General features: G+C 45.8%; 1 protein-coding gene across 1 annotated transcript in view; it reads right to left on the reverse strand.

Annotated features, from left to right (window-relative positions):
* AKAP1 (A-kinase anchoring protein 1) overlaps positions 1–17,750 on the reverse strand; it is a 51,870-nt gene that overhangs the window by 20,523 nt on the left and 13,597 nt on the right. The window contains exon 2 of the mRNA XM_066635646.1: positions 1,156–2,845. Within this exon, the coding sequence (XP_066491743.1) occupies positions 1,156–2,821 (1,666 nt within the window). The 5' untranslated portion in view covers positions 2,822–2,845. The remainder of the gene's footprint in view (positions 1–1,155; positions 2,846–17,750) is intronic.

The following is a 17,750-nucleotide window of genomic DNA, read 5'->3' on the forward strand; positions in this document are numbered from 1 at the left end:
GCACTTCAGCACAAGTTCTTACGGAGTTAGTCTTGCACTGGAGGCTAAAAACGGCCCCCGGCCAACAGTTCCAACGTTGCACGTTACAAGATGACACAGGAACACATCGAACATGGGAGTTCACCTCCACTGTAACAAGCTTCAGAAAAACTAACCCCATCTCCCAAGATTGGCTGCCACTGAAAGGATTGGGGAGGTGCACAATGATGTCTGCACCAAGCACTAGAAAGCAGGCTCAATTGTACTAACTGCTAGGAGTTTTAAAAGGTAGAGAGCCCAATTTTGGGCAGTAGCCACGGGTGCTTCATGCAAGGTCTAGAGCCACCATAAGCAGGTATGGAACCCACACCAACACCTGGGGGCCTACAAAAGTGCCGATGGGTCAGAACAAGTTTCCATCTAGCCAATGCCTCCTTTCCTACAGCGGCCAACTGAGGCTTCCGGAAGCCCACAAGGAGGTCAGAGCAGCATCAGCCTCTCCCCGCTTGGCCAAACTGGATCCTTCCTGTGCAGAAGCAGCATATCCTCAAGCACCAAACTGTCCTAATGGCCAGTCACACACCTTATTCCTCCTCCTCCTCCTCCATGAATGCGTCTACTCCTTTTAATGCCATCACCATACCCTGCTGCAAAGAATCTTAAGGCGAACTACTGGCCTGTCCCGAATTTGCTGCCAAGTAGTGTCTTGGGTAACCTCAGGTTCTAGAACAGGACCGGTTTGGAAAAGCCCTCCCCCATGAGTGGTGTTTACCATTCTACCATATTGCCGCTTCTGTTTCAAATTGATCTGTGCTTAGGGAAGCTCTGGGCAGTCGTGTCTGGCCACATATCCAGCTGCATAGCCCGTGGGGACGCTGGGCAATAGACACAACTACCCAGATCATCCCTGCGCACAGATCGGCTTGAAACAGAAGCAGTGATGTGGTGGAATGGTAAGTGCTGCTTGGGTCAGGGAGGGCTTTTAGGGGATACTTGAATTTTGGGTACTAGAATTATAGAGGACCCTCTCTAGCCATTGTTTCTGCAACACACACAGTATGAGAAGCCCCTCTCTTTCATACCCCCACCCTGAGTTGACTTTCCACTCTGCTAGAAGTCAAACACTGCTGCGTTTTCCCCAAGGAAAGACACATAAAAATCAGAAATGCATCTTACCACCCGAGTGATCGCCATCTGCTTCGGCCTGCCACTGCTGGTCGTGTCTCAGATCTGGGCAGTCCTCCTTGAGCACTCCGTTGCTGTATGGCACCTTGTTTTCAGGTAGCGAAGGGGAGGGAGGTTGTTCGCTTGGTGCCAATCTATGTTCGGAGTCTTTGTCTATGGACATAGTCAACAAGTCCCGGCACTGCCCCAACGCAGGAGGGGAGGCATTTTTCAAGAGGTCCTCCGCACTGGCTCCATCTTCCGAGGTGCTTGCACTACAACCAGAATCTTCTGCCACTATATGGGAATCCTCAAATGCTTCCTCGAGGTTTGAAACTACAGTCAAGTCGCCACCAGGCCGCTTGGCAGGAATGGAGTCCCTGGGTTGACCACAACTTGGGTTCGCCAAGAGACCATGTGTCAAGTGGCTGGAGTACATGGTGTGACGACTGGTGTTCTCTTCCTGAAGAGGAGCAGGGTCTACTGTTGCAGTCTTCTCAACAATACACTCACTCCCCTTGCTGGATTCCACTTGGCCACCAGTTCCTACGGACGTCTTCTCCAGTGGCTTATCAACCTGGCTACCCGCCACTTGACCGATTCTCCCAGACACATCACTAACGGATCCAGAAAGCACTTCTTCAGTTGCTGCCAAAATGACCCTGGAAATTAGATGTATGGCTACTTGCTCAATCGTCTCAACCTCTCTGTCCAAGGTTACTCCTACAGTCCTCTCATTCTCCAAGCTATTCTTGTATCCAACATCTCCGATTCTGTGGCACGTCACCAACATATCACCATGGTCAGAACTGGGCACCTCTTCTTCTGGGGACAATTCTGAGCTAGCAGGCTCTGTTATCTTATCACTCAACATCCCAGCCTCACTCTCCACCTCACTAGCAACACCACCATTCACCTCTTCTCTTCTAGTTTCATCAGCATCGGAAAGGGTCTTGGGAATGGTTTCACTGGCCACATCAAAGCAGGGGACAGACAAAGAACCGGCATCTAAGGAAGTGGCCGAGTGACACCGGCCCTCTCTCAAAACCTTCTCAGATGATTCATCTTGGATTGCCACATCACCACTATCTCCCAGCTTTTCCAGACAAGGAGAGGTTAGTGTAGATGCCATCACAGAAGCCAGTGAAAGCTTCTGGTCTGCAAGGTGAGTGGCATCCCATTTCCCCTCAGTAATACCTTCAGTGGTGCGTGAGTCACCAGCTGTTTGCCCGTCCAGGAGAGAAGCCACATGTGCAGGGGGCCTACATACACCCTGAGACACCACGATTTCCAGTTTTTCACTGTTGTCCTGACACTGAATCGTGCTGGATTCGATGGCGCACTGCACAGCAACAGGGTCCTCTGAGGAATCCAAGCTCCAAGCGCCACGATCTGGAGAGGAGGCCCGCAGTACTGATGAAGGCTTGCATGCGATGGTGGGTTCAGCAAACTGCTTGGCTTCTAAAGGCAGGGAGAGTTTGCTATTCAACTGTGCTTCTTCTCCAGAGCAAGGCTCCTTTTCGGGGCTGCCTATGCCGCGTTCTTCCAAGCTGGCCACGTCTCGTCTGTCGTGATTGCTGATACGCGCCTTTTTCTGCGCAGAAAACCACCACCACCCGATGAGTGCCAGCACTCCGGGGATGGTGAATGGCAGCAATGTGCGGAAGCGTAGAGCCATTTTGGAGACCTTCAGCAATTACACCTGGAGAGAAGCAAGAAAATCACGTTAGCATTTCAGTGCTCTACTGGTCTTTGTTAGAACTGCAGCTCTTAATGGATTAAAATCAATGCAACCAACAAATAGTGGGGCCTCCATACAAATCACGTTACTGTAAACACCACCTATGACAGGCAGTCTTCATGGAGGCAGTCCCCCCCCCTTTTTTTTTTTGCACAGGAGGGAGTGCTTCCTCCAAGGTGATGCTTGTAGCAACCTACACATGCATCTAAATACACCACAGGATTCTCTCCAGCATATGCACATTCATGTAGATTTGACCAGTGAAAGCTCATCTGTTCCATAATCAGGTTACTGCCTTAATATTTTTACCGCAGCAAAGAACACTTAATTTTTACTGTTTTGGGTATTGTTGCAGGAAGCAACTTAACACTTCCAAATGCAGAAAAAAGCATAAATTCAACCTACAGGTTCATATCTATCACCACAGCGAGCAAGTGAACTCTCATCTCCATTATCTCAACTAAAGGCACTAAAGATTCTGTAATGTGCAGGACTGAAGGAAAGCAAATGCAAGTTGCATATGGGCCCAGAAGCACGAGCTTCCCATACATCCTTGGGTCACTTCCAAAGACAAAACACCAAAAAAAGGAATTCTCACTCCAGAAAATTAAGGCTTGGTCCCCAAGTCTCTCCCAGCCGGCCCTTTGCACTGGGTTACCTGTAAAGAACCGTACAGTTACTGTCACTTTTTGGCTATGTGGACTTGGAAGGCACATGCTGCAAAACCAGTAAAGAGTTTACTGGGGAAAGGGAACACACATGGAAACCACAGGCCAATTTTGCACTTGAGATCAGAGGCAAAGCCCAAAAGACACACTTGGCAATTTAACCTCGTCTTGCCCAGGGACTTTAACTGCAGCGACCTTCTCCTGGTAGGAATTCAAACCTGCACCAACTCCAGCTCACTGGGTACTTTTTAAGGGGAGTATCATACCCTAAGCTTCAATGGGGAGTCAAGTCTGAACAAGACAAATTCTTTCCCACCTGGGCATGGCTATTTTAGGAATACACAAGTCATGGAGAAGTCATTGGCATTTTTAAAAAGGTAAGGCAACTGGGCATGCCTTATCATCAATATAGCTTCTCTTGGCCAATTCAGTTGTCTCTTTTGCCTCTTGAGGGGGTAGGAAGGAAAGGCAGGTTCAATGAGAAGCTGTCCTCTTATCTCAACCCTTGAGCAACACTATGCCTGATCTTATCTGATCTTGGAAGCTAAGCAGGGTCAGGCCTGGTTAGTACTTGGATGGGAGACCACCTGGGAATATCAGGTGCTGTAGGCTTATACCATAGTCTTTCGAGACTGAAGGTTGCCAACCATTTGGGCAACACTGATAAAGGCTGAAGGAGCAGCGTTCATGTGACTCCTACTCCTGGTAGGCCTCTTCCACAAAAACCCCCTCCCCCAGTTACACCCTAACTCTACACTTCACAGCAGTGGTTTTCAACGTTTTTTGTACCACAACCCCCAAAAATCAAGCTATGAGGCAAGACAGCAACAAGAGGCTGTGCAGGGTGATATCAGGAACTCCGTTCTGATAAGGCAGTACCATTATTTGATTGGATCCAAGCCTTCTCTTTGCCAGGCTTTGAAAGGTTGCTGTGACACTCCCCCCCCCCCCAAATTAGGCTTCATGACCACACTGGGGTCATGACCAACAGGTTCAAGAACACTGCTTTATAGGATGGACTAAGAATTCTTATTCTGCCCTTCCCATTCAATTGTTCCAACAAGATGCAGCGATTTAAGAGTAGGATCAGGGAGACCCAGGTGCAGATTGTCACTGAGCTATAAAACTTTTCGACCAACTCTGGGCCAGTCACACACTCCTCCAAGCCACCTCCAAGGGTTGCTTAGTGGTTAACACAGGTGATGGAGATACTGCATGATGCCCCAAGTTCTTCAGCAGAAAAGCAAAACAAGCCTTTGTTTTAAGCCATTTCTGCCCAACGTTGCAACAGGGATAAAATGTGTACACCGGTGGGCTGGGCAGAAATGGATTAAAATGCATGCAACGAACATATGTGCAAGGAGATGTGACTTCACTACCTCAAGACACAGGTTGTTGCAGGCAAGGCTTGGCCACACAGCTGATCCGCAATCGCCACAGCACCAAGCAGTTAAAAGTGATTTAATGCAACTGTGTGAGCTTGCACCATTTAAAGTCCCCCCCCCAAGCAAGCCCAGCCACAACTGCAAAAGGAGGAGTTTCCCCTTTGGCTTCCCCCACACCCCTGAGAAACGTCAGACCGATAAGGATTAGCTTTGGCACAGTTACAAACCTTTGACATCACGTGAGCATCTAAGCCACTCTGCGTTCACAGAAAGGTCACGGCACATGCTATCCCATGCAGCCTTGTTGCTGATCACAATACTAGAAACACACAAGTCTAGCAGCAGTGTTAGCTCCTGCTTATTTTTATTCTAGGAGGATAGCAGACAGCAGCAATAAGTCAAATAGGTGAAATCAGGCTATAAGCCTGACAAGACAATCCATTGTGAACCTTGCATTTCAAGCCTTCCACCAACCTTCAGGGGTAGAGAGCTCCACAACGGAGGTGCGGCTACCCAAAAGGCCCTGGCCGCATGTCACCACGAACAGCAGCTCCAAGCAATTTCTAATTGCATGCAAGTGTTCAGAAGCCTGTTGCTATGTTTGAATAATCATTGCTGCTGCACAGGAAAAGCAGTGCTTTGTTACACAAGATTTTGTGCCGAAGTGGGGGAAGGATGTGCGAAGGAACCTCTGCCTGCTTACTTCACTTTAGCCAAGATCCAACCTAAATCAGGAAAATCCTAATTACACACCCGCTTTTCTAGGCAAAAGCCTTGGCCAGACACCATTGTACGGCAAGGCAGAATATACATGTGGAGGCTGTGACACTTTCACACGTCCCCAGTTAAGAGCGAGACAGCTACAGACTGAAGAGGTTCATGCCACATGCTGCCTGTCGCACTCTGCTTGTGCCAGAGCTCCCTCCGAGTTATAAAAAGATGAGGGAGGCATTCCTTTCCTTAACAGTGGAGAATCCGCAGGCCTTGTGGCTGGAATGCAGGGAGTAAACAGCTGTCCATTCAGAGGGCTGCTTGCTGGAGAACATTCTTACCATTTACCTTGGCAGAGTTTAGGAGAGCAGCTCTGTGCCCTTGGAGACACTCAAGGTTGAGAGTCAACATGCAAGAATCTCAACTCTAGCTGGTCTCCTTAGAAAAGTGACTGGACTTCAGGCAGGGGCTCCTACAACAGAACGCTCTTCCATTATGGATAAAAACAATCCTTGCAATAGAAAGCTAGCATGTCAGGGAGAAGGCTAATCTAGAACCGGTTTCCTGACTTGCTAGTTTTCTATGTGCAAGGATTGAGGTGGTTTTTTTTTTTTTTTAAAAACTAAGAAATAGAGGAGCATTCCAACATGTGAGCATGAAGAACAAGAAAGCTGCCACACCCTCAGTGAAAAGCAGGCCCAAGACAGCCCCTGAAAAACCCTGGAGCAGGAGAGTGACTCATAATGCTTGAATATGTGTTAACAGGACTGAGACTCTGCTGAAGGCAGGTCAGAAGAAAAATCATCATTTAGAAAGTTATTGCAACTGTTTGAGGATACCATGTTAATCTGAAAACATTACTAGGTTTTTTGAATATTTACTAAGCGTTTGTACAGCACTTTGAGTGCTCAAGTGATCATCAAGTGATGATCTTGATGCCACCCTTACAACAACTATGTAAGGCAACATTTCTCACAGTATGCTCCTAGTAGCTCCAAAGCTTCCCAAGACCCCTTCAGGGTGTTCATGAGGACACCATAAATGGCCACTATCTGCTCAGCACTGCACCAGCTCTGTAAATGCAACAGCAGGTCCCCCTGAGACTGTTTAGGAGCTCAAAGGGCTCCGGACATCAAGAAGTTTTGAGAACCACTGTTTAAAGGTAAATCGTATTAGTATTATCCCCACTGCATAGATGAAAGGACTGAGGCCAAGAGGAGGAATGCGCCTAAGATCACAGAGGCCATGGAAGAGATGTTTGGTACTGAGGATTTCCCCAATTCTCAGCTCAGCCACAATTTCAGTGAAAACTAGACTACACCCACTTCCTTTAAACATTGTGCCAAGACAATATTCCTTTTATAAACTGCTGCTCTATGCTCTTACATTTTTATCTGACTACTGTTTTTAAGATGCATTGCAAATATGTTTATCTGTTTTTTAACTTATGTTTTTTAACTTATGTTTTTAACCTTTGTTGTAAGCCTCCTTGAGTTCCTTCAGGGAGAAAGGCAGCGTAAAAATAAAGTTAATAATAAATAATACTAATAAATAATAAATAATAATACAGCCCAAGTTTCTGTCATTTACAACACTGTTTCTAGCAAGAAGTGTTATAGAGACTCCAACCTGGTCATTTCATCACTGTACCCCTGGACAAATTCCAAAAGCTATTTTTTGCTTTAAAAGTAGCCGTCGGAACACCCTATATCTCAGGCATCATGGGCACAAACTTCTACAGAGTTTGGACCCCAAGCTCCTTGTTGACCTGCAACTGGAATACTAAGCCCAGTTCCCCCAGGAGCCATTGATAAGCCTTCCAAGAGCAGATCCTTATAAGGCCAGAGTATGGTTTTTGGTGAGGCAAAAAAACAGTGCTGCCTAGGATCTGAGGAAGAGAGAAGCAAGGTGACTTTCATTTCAGCTCCTACACACACACCAAAAACTCCAAATGAAAAATCTCATCCTAAGGCAAGTTACACATGCTACCGCTGTTGCCAAGTCTGAAAACTGCTGCTCAGGATTCCAGGTCTCACGGCAAGCAAGATTCTGCATGCAGCAAAACTCTGGGACACATGGAATGTCATCGGCCCTGCTCAGGGATTCACCCCAGAGCCTCTTCTGGGGTCTGATCACTTGAGCATCACCTTAAAACAAGCAGCGTCTCTCAGAGGTGTTTTTTTTTTTTAAAAAGACACTATCAGGACCCACGTAGGTTTACTAGACTTTTCTGAAAATTGAGATATAGAAATACGTAAATAAAAAGTTTACAACTAACAAGAAAAAAAGACCCTCAGAGGAGAGGAAGTGGTGTAGAGCCACATGAAACACTGCCAAAAAGTAATCCATGCAATTTCATTTCATTGACTTGAAACAAAAGAACTGCACTTTAAGAACGATAAAATCATCATCGTGTATTCTAGAACGGCATAGCCAGCTGACACCCATCACAGACTGTGGTCGCTCAGAGCCACCATGTCTGGTGTGCCAGGAGGCACATACACCCTCCTTGTTGTACGAGAGAGCAGAAGGTCACTCCAGAGCTATCAGTCCCTCCAACAGGGATCTAAAGTTACACCCTAACTTTTTGGATGCCCTATACTGGTGCCCTATACTTTTTCTCCTATGCTCCCCCAGTTCAAATATGAGGTACCTACTGTCACACAGGCCACCTGCCCCCTTCTTCTACAACAGGGTGGTTCTCAGGTTCTCCTACTTCCAGCTGTTAACCAATCTGGACCTGAATGAACCCCTAGCCCTCCAACATCAGAAACAAGTTGGCAGTAACATTAGAAGGGTAGTTTACTTCCATGCAGCAACTTTAACCACATATTAAGGCACAGAACTGTATACCATACAAACATTGACAGAATATAGCACTTTAACAGGAAAACCCTAGTTCTTTGCCAATAGGTCTTTCCTCCACAATACAGTCTAGCTAACAGCTGACAAGAAACTCAGCAGAACCCAAAGAAGCTATCTCCTCCCACATTAGCTGGGGGAGATTTTATAGATAGCACACAACTCACTCCTACCCCCTCCCAATTTAGCATCACAGATGTTTTTAACTTCCCAATCACAGGCTCAGTCATCCCAAGCCACGAAAAAATCTTACAGTTGAAATTTAAAGTGAAACAGACCTAATGCTTACTCATCCATGGCACCTACTGTCTTGGGAGTTAGTGGTGAAGAGAATTTGCAAGTTCCCAGTTCCCTGTCATGAACTTCACAGCTGGTCATGTCCATTTCTCTTAGTCTTCCCATCTGCCAATAGAGACCATTGGTACACTGACCAACAAACCTATAGGTCAGGGGTGCCCAAACCCCGGCCCTGGGGCCACTTGCAGCCCTCGAGGCCTCTCAATGCGGCCCTCAGGGAGCCTACAGTCTCCAATGAGCCTCTAGCCCTCTGGAAATTTGTTGGAGCCCACACTGGCCCAATGCAACTGCTCTCAGCATGAGGGCAACTGTTTGACCTCTCGTGTGAGCTGTGGAATGAGGGCTTCCTCCACTGCTTGCTGTTTCACGTCTGTGATGCAGTAGCGGCAGCAAAGGAAAGGCCAGCCTTGCTTTGTGCAAGGTCTTTTATAGGCCTGGAGCTATTTCAAGACCTTTATTCATATAAGTTCATCTTTTATATATTCATTTATGTAAACTTATGTAAATTTATTCAAGTTTTAAATGTAAATTAATTCTTTTTTTCCCTGGCCCCGACACAATGTCAGAGAGATGTGGCCCTCCTGCCAAAAACTTTGGACACCCCTGCTATAGGTCAAGTGTAGGCAACCAATAGCCCACAGGCCAGAGCCAGCCTGCTACCCAAAACGATCCAGCCCAGAGGCCCCAAAAGATATATCCACCTGGCCCATGGTTGTCCTTCAAAAGGATTTCGAATTTGTAATTCTCTCTGTAAGGCTTACAATACAAGCAGAACAAGGACAGAACTTCCTTTGACATAATTCTGTTTGGGCACTTGTCTCTTCCCACCATGCTCTTTTTTCTTGGCTCTATGGCCTCATCAGGAGGTTCATGCATGCATTCTGACTACTGAAGGACCTGATATCTGGTCCCTATGCAGAAGACAGTTGCTAATCCCAGCTTTAAATGAAGTGGTTTAACGACTCATGCGTGATACAGTTATTAGTTCCCCCTATGGAGCCCACAACCCTGAAGCCTATAATCTTCCTTCCCTGAACACTACTGCCCTAAGCAAGTTCAGTCTTCTCCACTTCTGATGGCTTTTAAGTTTTTAAATAAACATCAGACGATCCTGGCACAGTGGTGTAGCTAATGGTCGTGTAGCCCGGTGCTGAGCTCAAAATGATGCCCCAGAAGAGATGTCACCACCAGAGGCGACATCACACTAAGGCTTTTTAAAAAAGCCAGCAGGGGGGAACCCTCCCGCTCTTCTGGTTAATCGGCCATAACTTTTGATAGAATACAGATATTCCGATGCTGTTTGTTTCATCACATTCTGCATTAAATAACCTTTCCGATGATATGTAACATGATGATATTATTCATACATACCAAGGTGTTCACAATTTTGGCCACTAGCGACAAGGTCAGCTTGCTGCCCCTCTAATCTTGTTGCTGGTGCAGCTGCTACCCCCTGCACCCCCTTAGCTACACCACTGTCCTGATGGGGGTTGTTTGGCCCTCATTCACATGGCCCAGAGATGAGGTACTTACATTCTCCCCTCCCCAATGGAGTTTAAGGAGGAAGTAAGCTTGTTGCACAGGATCCATCAGTTAACTTTTGCAAATGGAAAAGACAAGCCCTCTAAGGAGCCCTGCCAATGTGCAGCATATGGAGATCTAAGTTCAGGGAGTGCCAGAAGAATGCGCTTACACTTCCATCAAGCGCCAAAACCAATGGCATAGTAGTCTAATTTTTTATTCTCTGGAGCCTTGGGCCTCCTTCATGCTCTCAGATTTTCAGTCCAAGTCTTACCAGCTTAGAATTTCTTGGGAAGTGTGGGGGGGGGGGGGGGAGAACTAAAAGCATGATCCTTGCAGGACACTAGAAGCAAGCAGAGTTGGGATGCAGGATGCTGGACTGGCCAAAAGGTCTGAATTCCAGTCGTCCCTCCTAATCACATAATGATATAATTGTGTAACACAATGGAATTGGAAGGATGTGGAAGGCACCGTCAGGAAAGCAGCCGATTGGGCAAAGAGCAATGGTGGATGGGCCCTGGTTGCATTAAAAACTTAAGTCACAGGGGCTGGGGAAATTTTTCCAGGCTAAAAATAGCCAAAGGACACATGAGCTGCCTTATAAGCCCATACAGAAGCTGTAGATTCTAGGACATAAGTGAAGTTAGACTAGTACTCCAGTAAAAAGGGAAAAAAATGACAATTTCTCTTTCTCAGAGAAAAGATCCAGCTATATCAACAAGGGAGTTAGAGATCAATTAGCATGAAGTCCAAGGGCTTGTGGTTTTTTTTTTTTGGGGGGGGGGGGGTCTAAAAAAGTAACCAAAAGACATTTGTGGGATTGAGAAGATCAACAGCCCAACTTGAATACTATACTGCTGGCATGGACAGACCAGGCTTGTGAGGCACACTTTGCTGTTTTCCTCTAGAATCCTAAAGTTCACCCATCACAAGTAGACAGAAAATCAGAGGGGGGAGTAAGTAGATGCAAAGTGGCAGCTCTGGGGTGAAGCCAATTACTGACTGCTCCCCATGAGTCATACAGTAGCATGACAAGTACAAACCTACATGAAGTAGCCACAGATCAGGGATCCTTCCAGCCAGATTTTGATTAAAAGCTTTTGCTGTTAGTTAGGAATCAAGAAACTGGAAAGCAAGTATTTTATTGAATACTGCAGCTGGGGAAGACCCAGGCAGACTACAAATGGCCTGCCTAAGGTCACCAGGTGAGTTCACGGCAGGGGTGTGACCTGAAACAGGGAAGTCCCATCCTGCTAGCACAATCTTCGCCACTGTACTACACCAGCACCTATATATATAGCTGTTGATGTAATCCAAGTTTTAAAAAAAGCAATGAGGCTGGAGCACTCCTGAAACCAGTGTGGTACATAATCTCCTGAAAAAATGTTTTCCACAACAAAAATAAAACAGCAAGATTCTAGTCCTCATGGCTGAGAAACGTTTGTCATAGAGCAGGGGTGTCCAAAGTTTTTGGCAGGAGGGCCACATCATCTCTCAGACACTGTCGGGGGCCAGGGGAAAAAATTAATTTACATTTAAAATTTGAATAAATTTACATAAGTTTACATAAATGAATATATTAAAGATGAACTTATATAAATGAATGACGGTCTTGCAATAGCTCAAGGCCTATAAAAGGCCTGGCACAAAGCAAGGCTGGCCTTTCCTTTGCTTCCGCTACTGCATCACAGGCATGAAACAAGAATCAGTGGAGGGAGCCCTCATCCCACAGCTCATGTGAGAGGTCAAACAGTTACACTCACACCGAGAGCAGCTGCATCTCCAGAGGGCCAGAGGCTCATTGGAGACTGTAGGCTCCCTGAGGGCCGCATTGAGAGGCCTCGAGGACCGCAAGTGGCCCCAGGGCTGGGGTTTGGGCACCCCATCATAGAGAATTGGAAGTAAAAGAGTAAAACCCAGAGAAGTAGCATCCCTAGAAATATTTTTGATTTTCAGCCCTAAACCTTTCATCTCATTTTTTTTTCAGCGTCACATTTGTTGCCAAGTTTAGATCCGAAATCGAGGAAGAGCTACACAGTATAGCCTGAACAAAGAACATACAAGGCCAGCATAATTACAGGTGTCCCAGGCCACACAGAACCTATTCATTTCAAGAAATGCTATACTTAAAAAACCAAACCCAGGTGGCTCATGTGAGCCGAGCCACACACTCATCTTCCTACAGCAGGGCCTATCACCTTCCCAAGGGAGGAAATTATATCTCTAGCAAGTAAGGCCTTCTGTTAATCCTAAATGTGCACAGCAACAGAGCCCAGCTACCTAGCTTACGCATGTTTGTAGTCTTCTTTGTCTAGGTCCTCTTGTTCCAAACCCAAAGTAGATAATAAAACTGGTCCTTTTGGCTATTACAGCAGTGGTTCGCAAACTTTTTAGCACCAGGACCTACTTTTTAAAGAGACACTATCAGGACCCGCAAAGGTTTACCAGACTTTTTTTTGAAAACTCAGATCTAGAAATAAATAAAAAATTTACAACTAACAAGAAAAAAGACCCTCACATTTATCTCCCTCTATTTGCGCAAGTTTGCAAACTACAGGAGCGTAGCTGTTTGCAGGGCAATTAGCAGTTATCCTGCAAACTGCAGGAGCTGAGCTCTTTGCAGTGTAATGAGCAGCAATATGATTTTTTACTAGCTAATTAAGAACATAAGAGCAGCCCCACTGGGTCAGGCCATAGGCCCATCTAGTCCAGCTTCCTGTATCTCACAGCAGCCCACCAAATGCCCCAGGGAGCACACCAGATAACAAGAGACCTGCATCCTGGTGCCCTCCCTTGCATCTGGCATTCTGACATAGCCCATTTCTGAAATCAGGAGGTTGCGCATACACATCACCCGTAACGGATTTTTCCTCCAGAAACTTGTCTAATCCCCTTTTAAAGGCGTCCAGGCCAGTCGCCATCACCACATCCTGTGGCAAAGAGTTCCACAGACCAACCACACATTGAGTAAAGAAATATTTTCTTTTGTCTGTCCTAACTCTCCCAACACTCAATTTTAGTGGATGTCTCCTGGTTCTGGTGTTATGTGAGAGTGTAAAGAGCATCTCTCTATCCACTCTGTCCATCCCCTGCATAATTTTGTATGTCTCAATCATGTCCCCCCTCAGGCGTCTCTTTTCTAGGCTGAAGAGGCCCAAACACCATAGCCTTCCCTCATAAGGAAGGTGTGACCCAGCCCAGTAATCATCTTAGTTGCTCTCTTTTGCACCTTTTCCATTTCCACTACGTCCTTTTTGAGATGCGGCGACCAGAACTGGACACAATACTCCAGGTGTGGCCTTACCATCGATTTGTACAATGGCATTATAATATTAGCCGTTTTGTTCAATACCTTTTCTAATGATCCCAAGCATAGAATTGGCCTTCTTTACTGCCGCCGCACATTGGGTCAACACTTTCATTGACCTGTCCACCACCACCCCAAGATCTCTCTCCTGATCTGTCACAGACAGCTCAGAACCCATCAGCCTATATCTAAAGTTTTGATTTTTTGCCCCAATGTGCATGACTTTATACTTACTTATATTGAAACGCATCTGCCATTTTGCTGCCCATTCTGTCAGTCTGGAGAGATCCTTCTGGAGCTCCTCACAATCACTTCTGGTCTTCACCACTCGGAAAAGTTTGGTGTCGTCTCCAAACTTTGCTACCTCACTGCTCACCCCTGTCTCCAGGTCATTTACGAAGAGGTTGAAGAGCACCGGTCCCAGGACAGATCCTTGGGGCACACCGCTTTTCACCTCTCTCCATTGTGAAAATTGCCCATTGACACCCACTCTGTTTCCTGGTCTTCAACCAGTTCTCAATCCATGAGAGGACCTGTCCTCTAATTCCCTTGCTGTGGAGTTTTCTCAGCAGCCTTTGGTGAGGGACCGTGTCAAACGCCTTCTGAAAGTCCAGATATATATTGTTTTACTAGCTTCAGGACTTGAGGTAATCAGTTACCTGATCCTTCCATTACCTTTCACTACTCACCAAAAATCAGGCCACAACCCACCAGTGGATCCTGACGCACAGTTTGGGAACCATAGAGACTGTGGGAAGAAAGGTGAAAATATAAAGGCAGTTTCCCCCTTTTGTCATCCCCTTTCCAGCCAAATCTGAACAGACTGGTGTCTTTTTTTATGGACCAGATACTACTGGCAAGAGTCTAGTCCTCACACTGGCTACAATTTGGAACAAGGGTGTAAAGTTATTCCTGTTGAATTAAATGTGGCACATAAACGTCTTTCTTCATATTGAGAACAATGACCTACAGAGAAATCTGAGCATGGGAAGGGTGTGAAGATGCTGACTGGCAGTTATGATTGTAATAAAGGCCATCAAATACTACACAATTCTATCAGTGAGATGTGTAAGTTATGCAAAGTTTAACCAGGTTTGCATCCTGCTTTTCTCAAGGGTGAAACAGAAACGCACACATGCTCAAGAAGTTACAGTTTCAAGACCAAAAGCATCAGGAAACAGACACAGAACTGTACCCCAAGTCAGGGTCATCACATGAAGCTATCTTGCCAGGAGCAAGACTCTTGGTCCATCCAGTTCATTGTCTGAACTGAAGGGCAGCAGCTCTTCAGGGTTTCAGAGAAGTATTCACCCCATGTCAACCCAGAAATGCAAGACAGGTGATGAACCTGGAACCTTCTGCTTGGAAAGCAGGCACTCTACTATTTAACTAGGTCTCACCACATTAGAAAGATTCAATGCCTTCCCAATGGGCAGTGGGCACATGAACATGTTGGCCTGGCAGCTTTCCTTGGAGAAGGCCAATGCCACCACAGAAGGGACCCAGCCCCAACAGACACACTTCCCTCCATCTGTAGGGGCAAGAACAACAAGGGTAGAGGGTTCTTCGGCCCAAAACAGTTCAGAGTTTTAAAGGCAAAACACAGCACTTTCAATTAAACTCAGAAATGGACAACTGACCACTGCCAGCCAGCAATCAGGTAGCAACATGTGTACCAGTTTGTGAATTATTCAAATTCAAAATAATTTTTGAAAACGTGTACAAGTTTTTGCATCTCATAATGACAAGTTCTCAACTAAATGAAAGGGACAAAAGCAAAGGACAATATCATGTCCATTCTGTAATTCCATACAGAGTACAACCTGCAATACTGGGTCTAGAGTTCAGCTTCCCAAAGAGAGGGACCTTTATTTTAAAATAAAAAGCAGCATTCTAGTCCTTATGAAGTTTCTGGATGCTTTTCAAAGGCAGGCCCATATTTATGCTAAACTTGAAGAAAGTAACACCCAGCTATCTGATCTCCTAAAACTCAGTCACTCCTCTGGCTCAGTAACTTAACTGTCATAAGGACTAGAAAGTTGGTTTTTATTTTTAAACAAGGGCCAGGCTTTTCAAGAAGCTGAACCTAGTCCCAATTTCGCAGCTTGCATTTCACTGAATTTCTGAATACATGGCACTGAGTTAACACAAACTTCTAATGTGAGAATTTGCCATAATCAAGGAGCAAGTAGTACAGTCAAATAAAGCAAAATGACATTTGTCTCACATGCACCACCACAAGCCAGGAAAGAGAACTTAGGGCACAATCCTAACCTGGTCTATTCAGAAGTAAGTCCGATTTTGTTCAATGGGGTTCACTGTCAGGAAAGTGTGGTTCGGATTGCAGCCTTAGACAACTGAATCAGTCAGTGCCAAGCTAAAATAGAGAAATGTTTGGAACTGTGAACTTTTAGAATAAGTACTGAGAGAGTCCTTCCAGAAGGGCTTGTGAAGAGATGGCACACCTGATGCCAACAGACCTTGCTGGCACACTAGAAGAAGGCTACTGGATTACCGAAGAATCAGATTTCACCTCTTCTCTAGAAAGCCTGACTGTACATACCAAGAGTTTCACAATTCCTGCTTCCCATCGCAACAAATCTACAAGTCAGGCTCCGATTGTACAGTTAAATGACACCGTGCCAGAGATCAGCTACCAAGTTCATAAACAGTCAGCATTTGAATCCAAGGCTAGGCTCCAGTTCAGTGGTTCTCACACATTTAGCACCAGGACCCACTTTTAGAATGTGAGTCTGTCAGGACCCACCAAAAGTGGCACCATGACCCGAAGAAACATCATTAAGCAGGAAAATTTTGAACAATCCTAGGCTGCAATCCTACCCACACTTACCCAGGAGTAGGTCCCATTGACTATCGTTGCTAAAATATACATAGTAGCTTGTTAAAAGTACAGGTCTGTAACAGTTCTCCAAATGCAATCACATACCACGGGAGCATGAAGTCTAATATATTAAAAATAAAACACTGAAATGAATGGAGACCCACCTGAAATTGGTTCTTGACCCACCTAGTGGGTCCCAACCCACTGTTTGAGAAACAGTGCTCTAGCCTACCCACTAAGCAATCAAAGGCTCAACACAAACTCTTGGACCTCTTGCATGCAACATTACTTTCCACTTACCTGTAAAAGTAGTCAGATTCTCTCTCCTGGATCTGATCTTGGGGTTACAAGTTGTGGCAGAAGAATGTGACTACCAGAACAGACAGGTACAAACCATGGCCTGCTCAAGGGTGATTGGGTTTTTCTCCATAATGAAGTTTTGCACCAATCCATCCTTGAAAGCATCCTGTACAGCTTATACGCCATACCTTTGTCTGGATATAGTATTATTTGGGTGTTAAACTATGTGTCAGAAATGTACTTTGCCCTTATTATACTGTACAAATAAAGCATTCTGAAAAGCAAACAAGGCAGAAGGAAAGCAGGAGAAGAGACCCACACAGAAAGCTTCTGCTACAATCCATCTGCTACTATCAAAAAAGGTGACACAGGGCTCACTTTGGAGGTTGCTGCAAAGATCAGCATGGCTAATCCTCTGGACCCAGGAAAAGACTTTCCACCTGCCCTGCCTGGACAAAGCAGAGATTTGTTTTTTAAATGAAGGCAATTCAAAACAGAAACCTCCAGGTAGAAAAAAAGTAATTGACACTTGTTAACTCACTTAACTGTATGGATGCAAGTGCCGCAAGACAGCTTGACTGGCAGGGTTTGGTAGGCAGTGTGCCCAAGGGGAATGGCAACTTGCCAAAATCAGAGACTGCAGGGCAAAAGCAGGCCTTTGGTCTTCCCCCAGTTCCAGGAACTCCATTTAAGAACCCCACCAGGCTGCTTTCAGTCCAAGGTGAGCTGTGTAGGCAGAATCTGCAGAGGGATGGGCCAACTTGGGGGATTTTCCTTGGGCCGCCTCCTCAGTCCACCAAGAATAAGCAAAACAGCAGCTGGGGCAGAGCCAGACCAAAAATGGTGGTTCAGGGTAGGGGCCAGTTGCCAATTACATCCTATGAGCCACACCAGCGTCTCTCTGTGTGCTCCCCCATGGACTACCAAATTTAGTTGTATTTTAATGTGCAGGGATGGGGGTACATGGTCCACA

This window comes from Tiliqua scincoides, chromosome 8, assembly GCF_035046505.1.
Source record: "Tiliqua scincoides isolate rTilSci1 chromosome 8, rTilSci1.hap2, whole genome shotgun sequence".
Taxonomy (NCBI): domain Eukaryota; kingdom Metazoa; phylum Chordata; class Lepidosauria; order Squamata; family Scincidae; genus Tiliqua; species Tiliqua scincoides.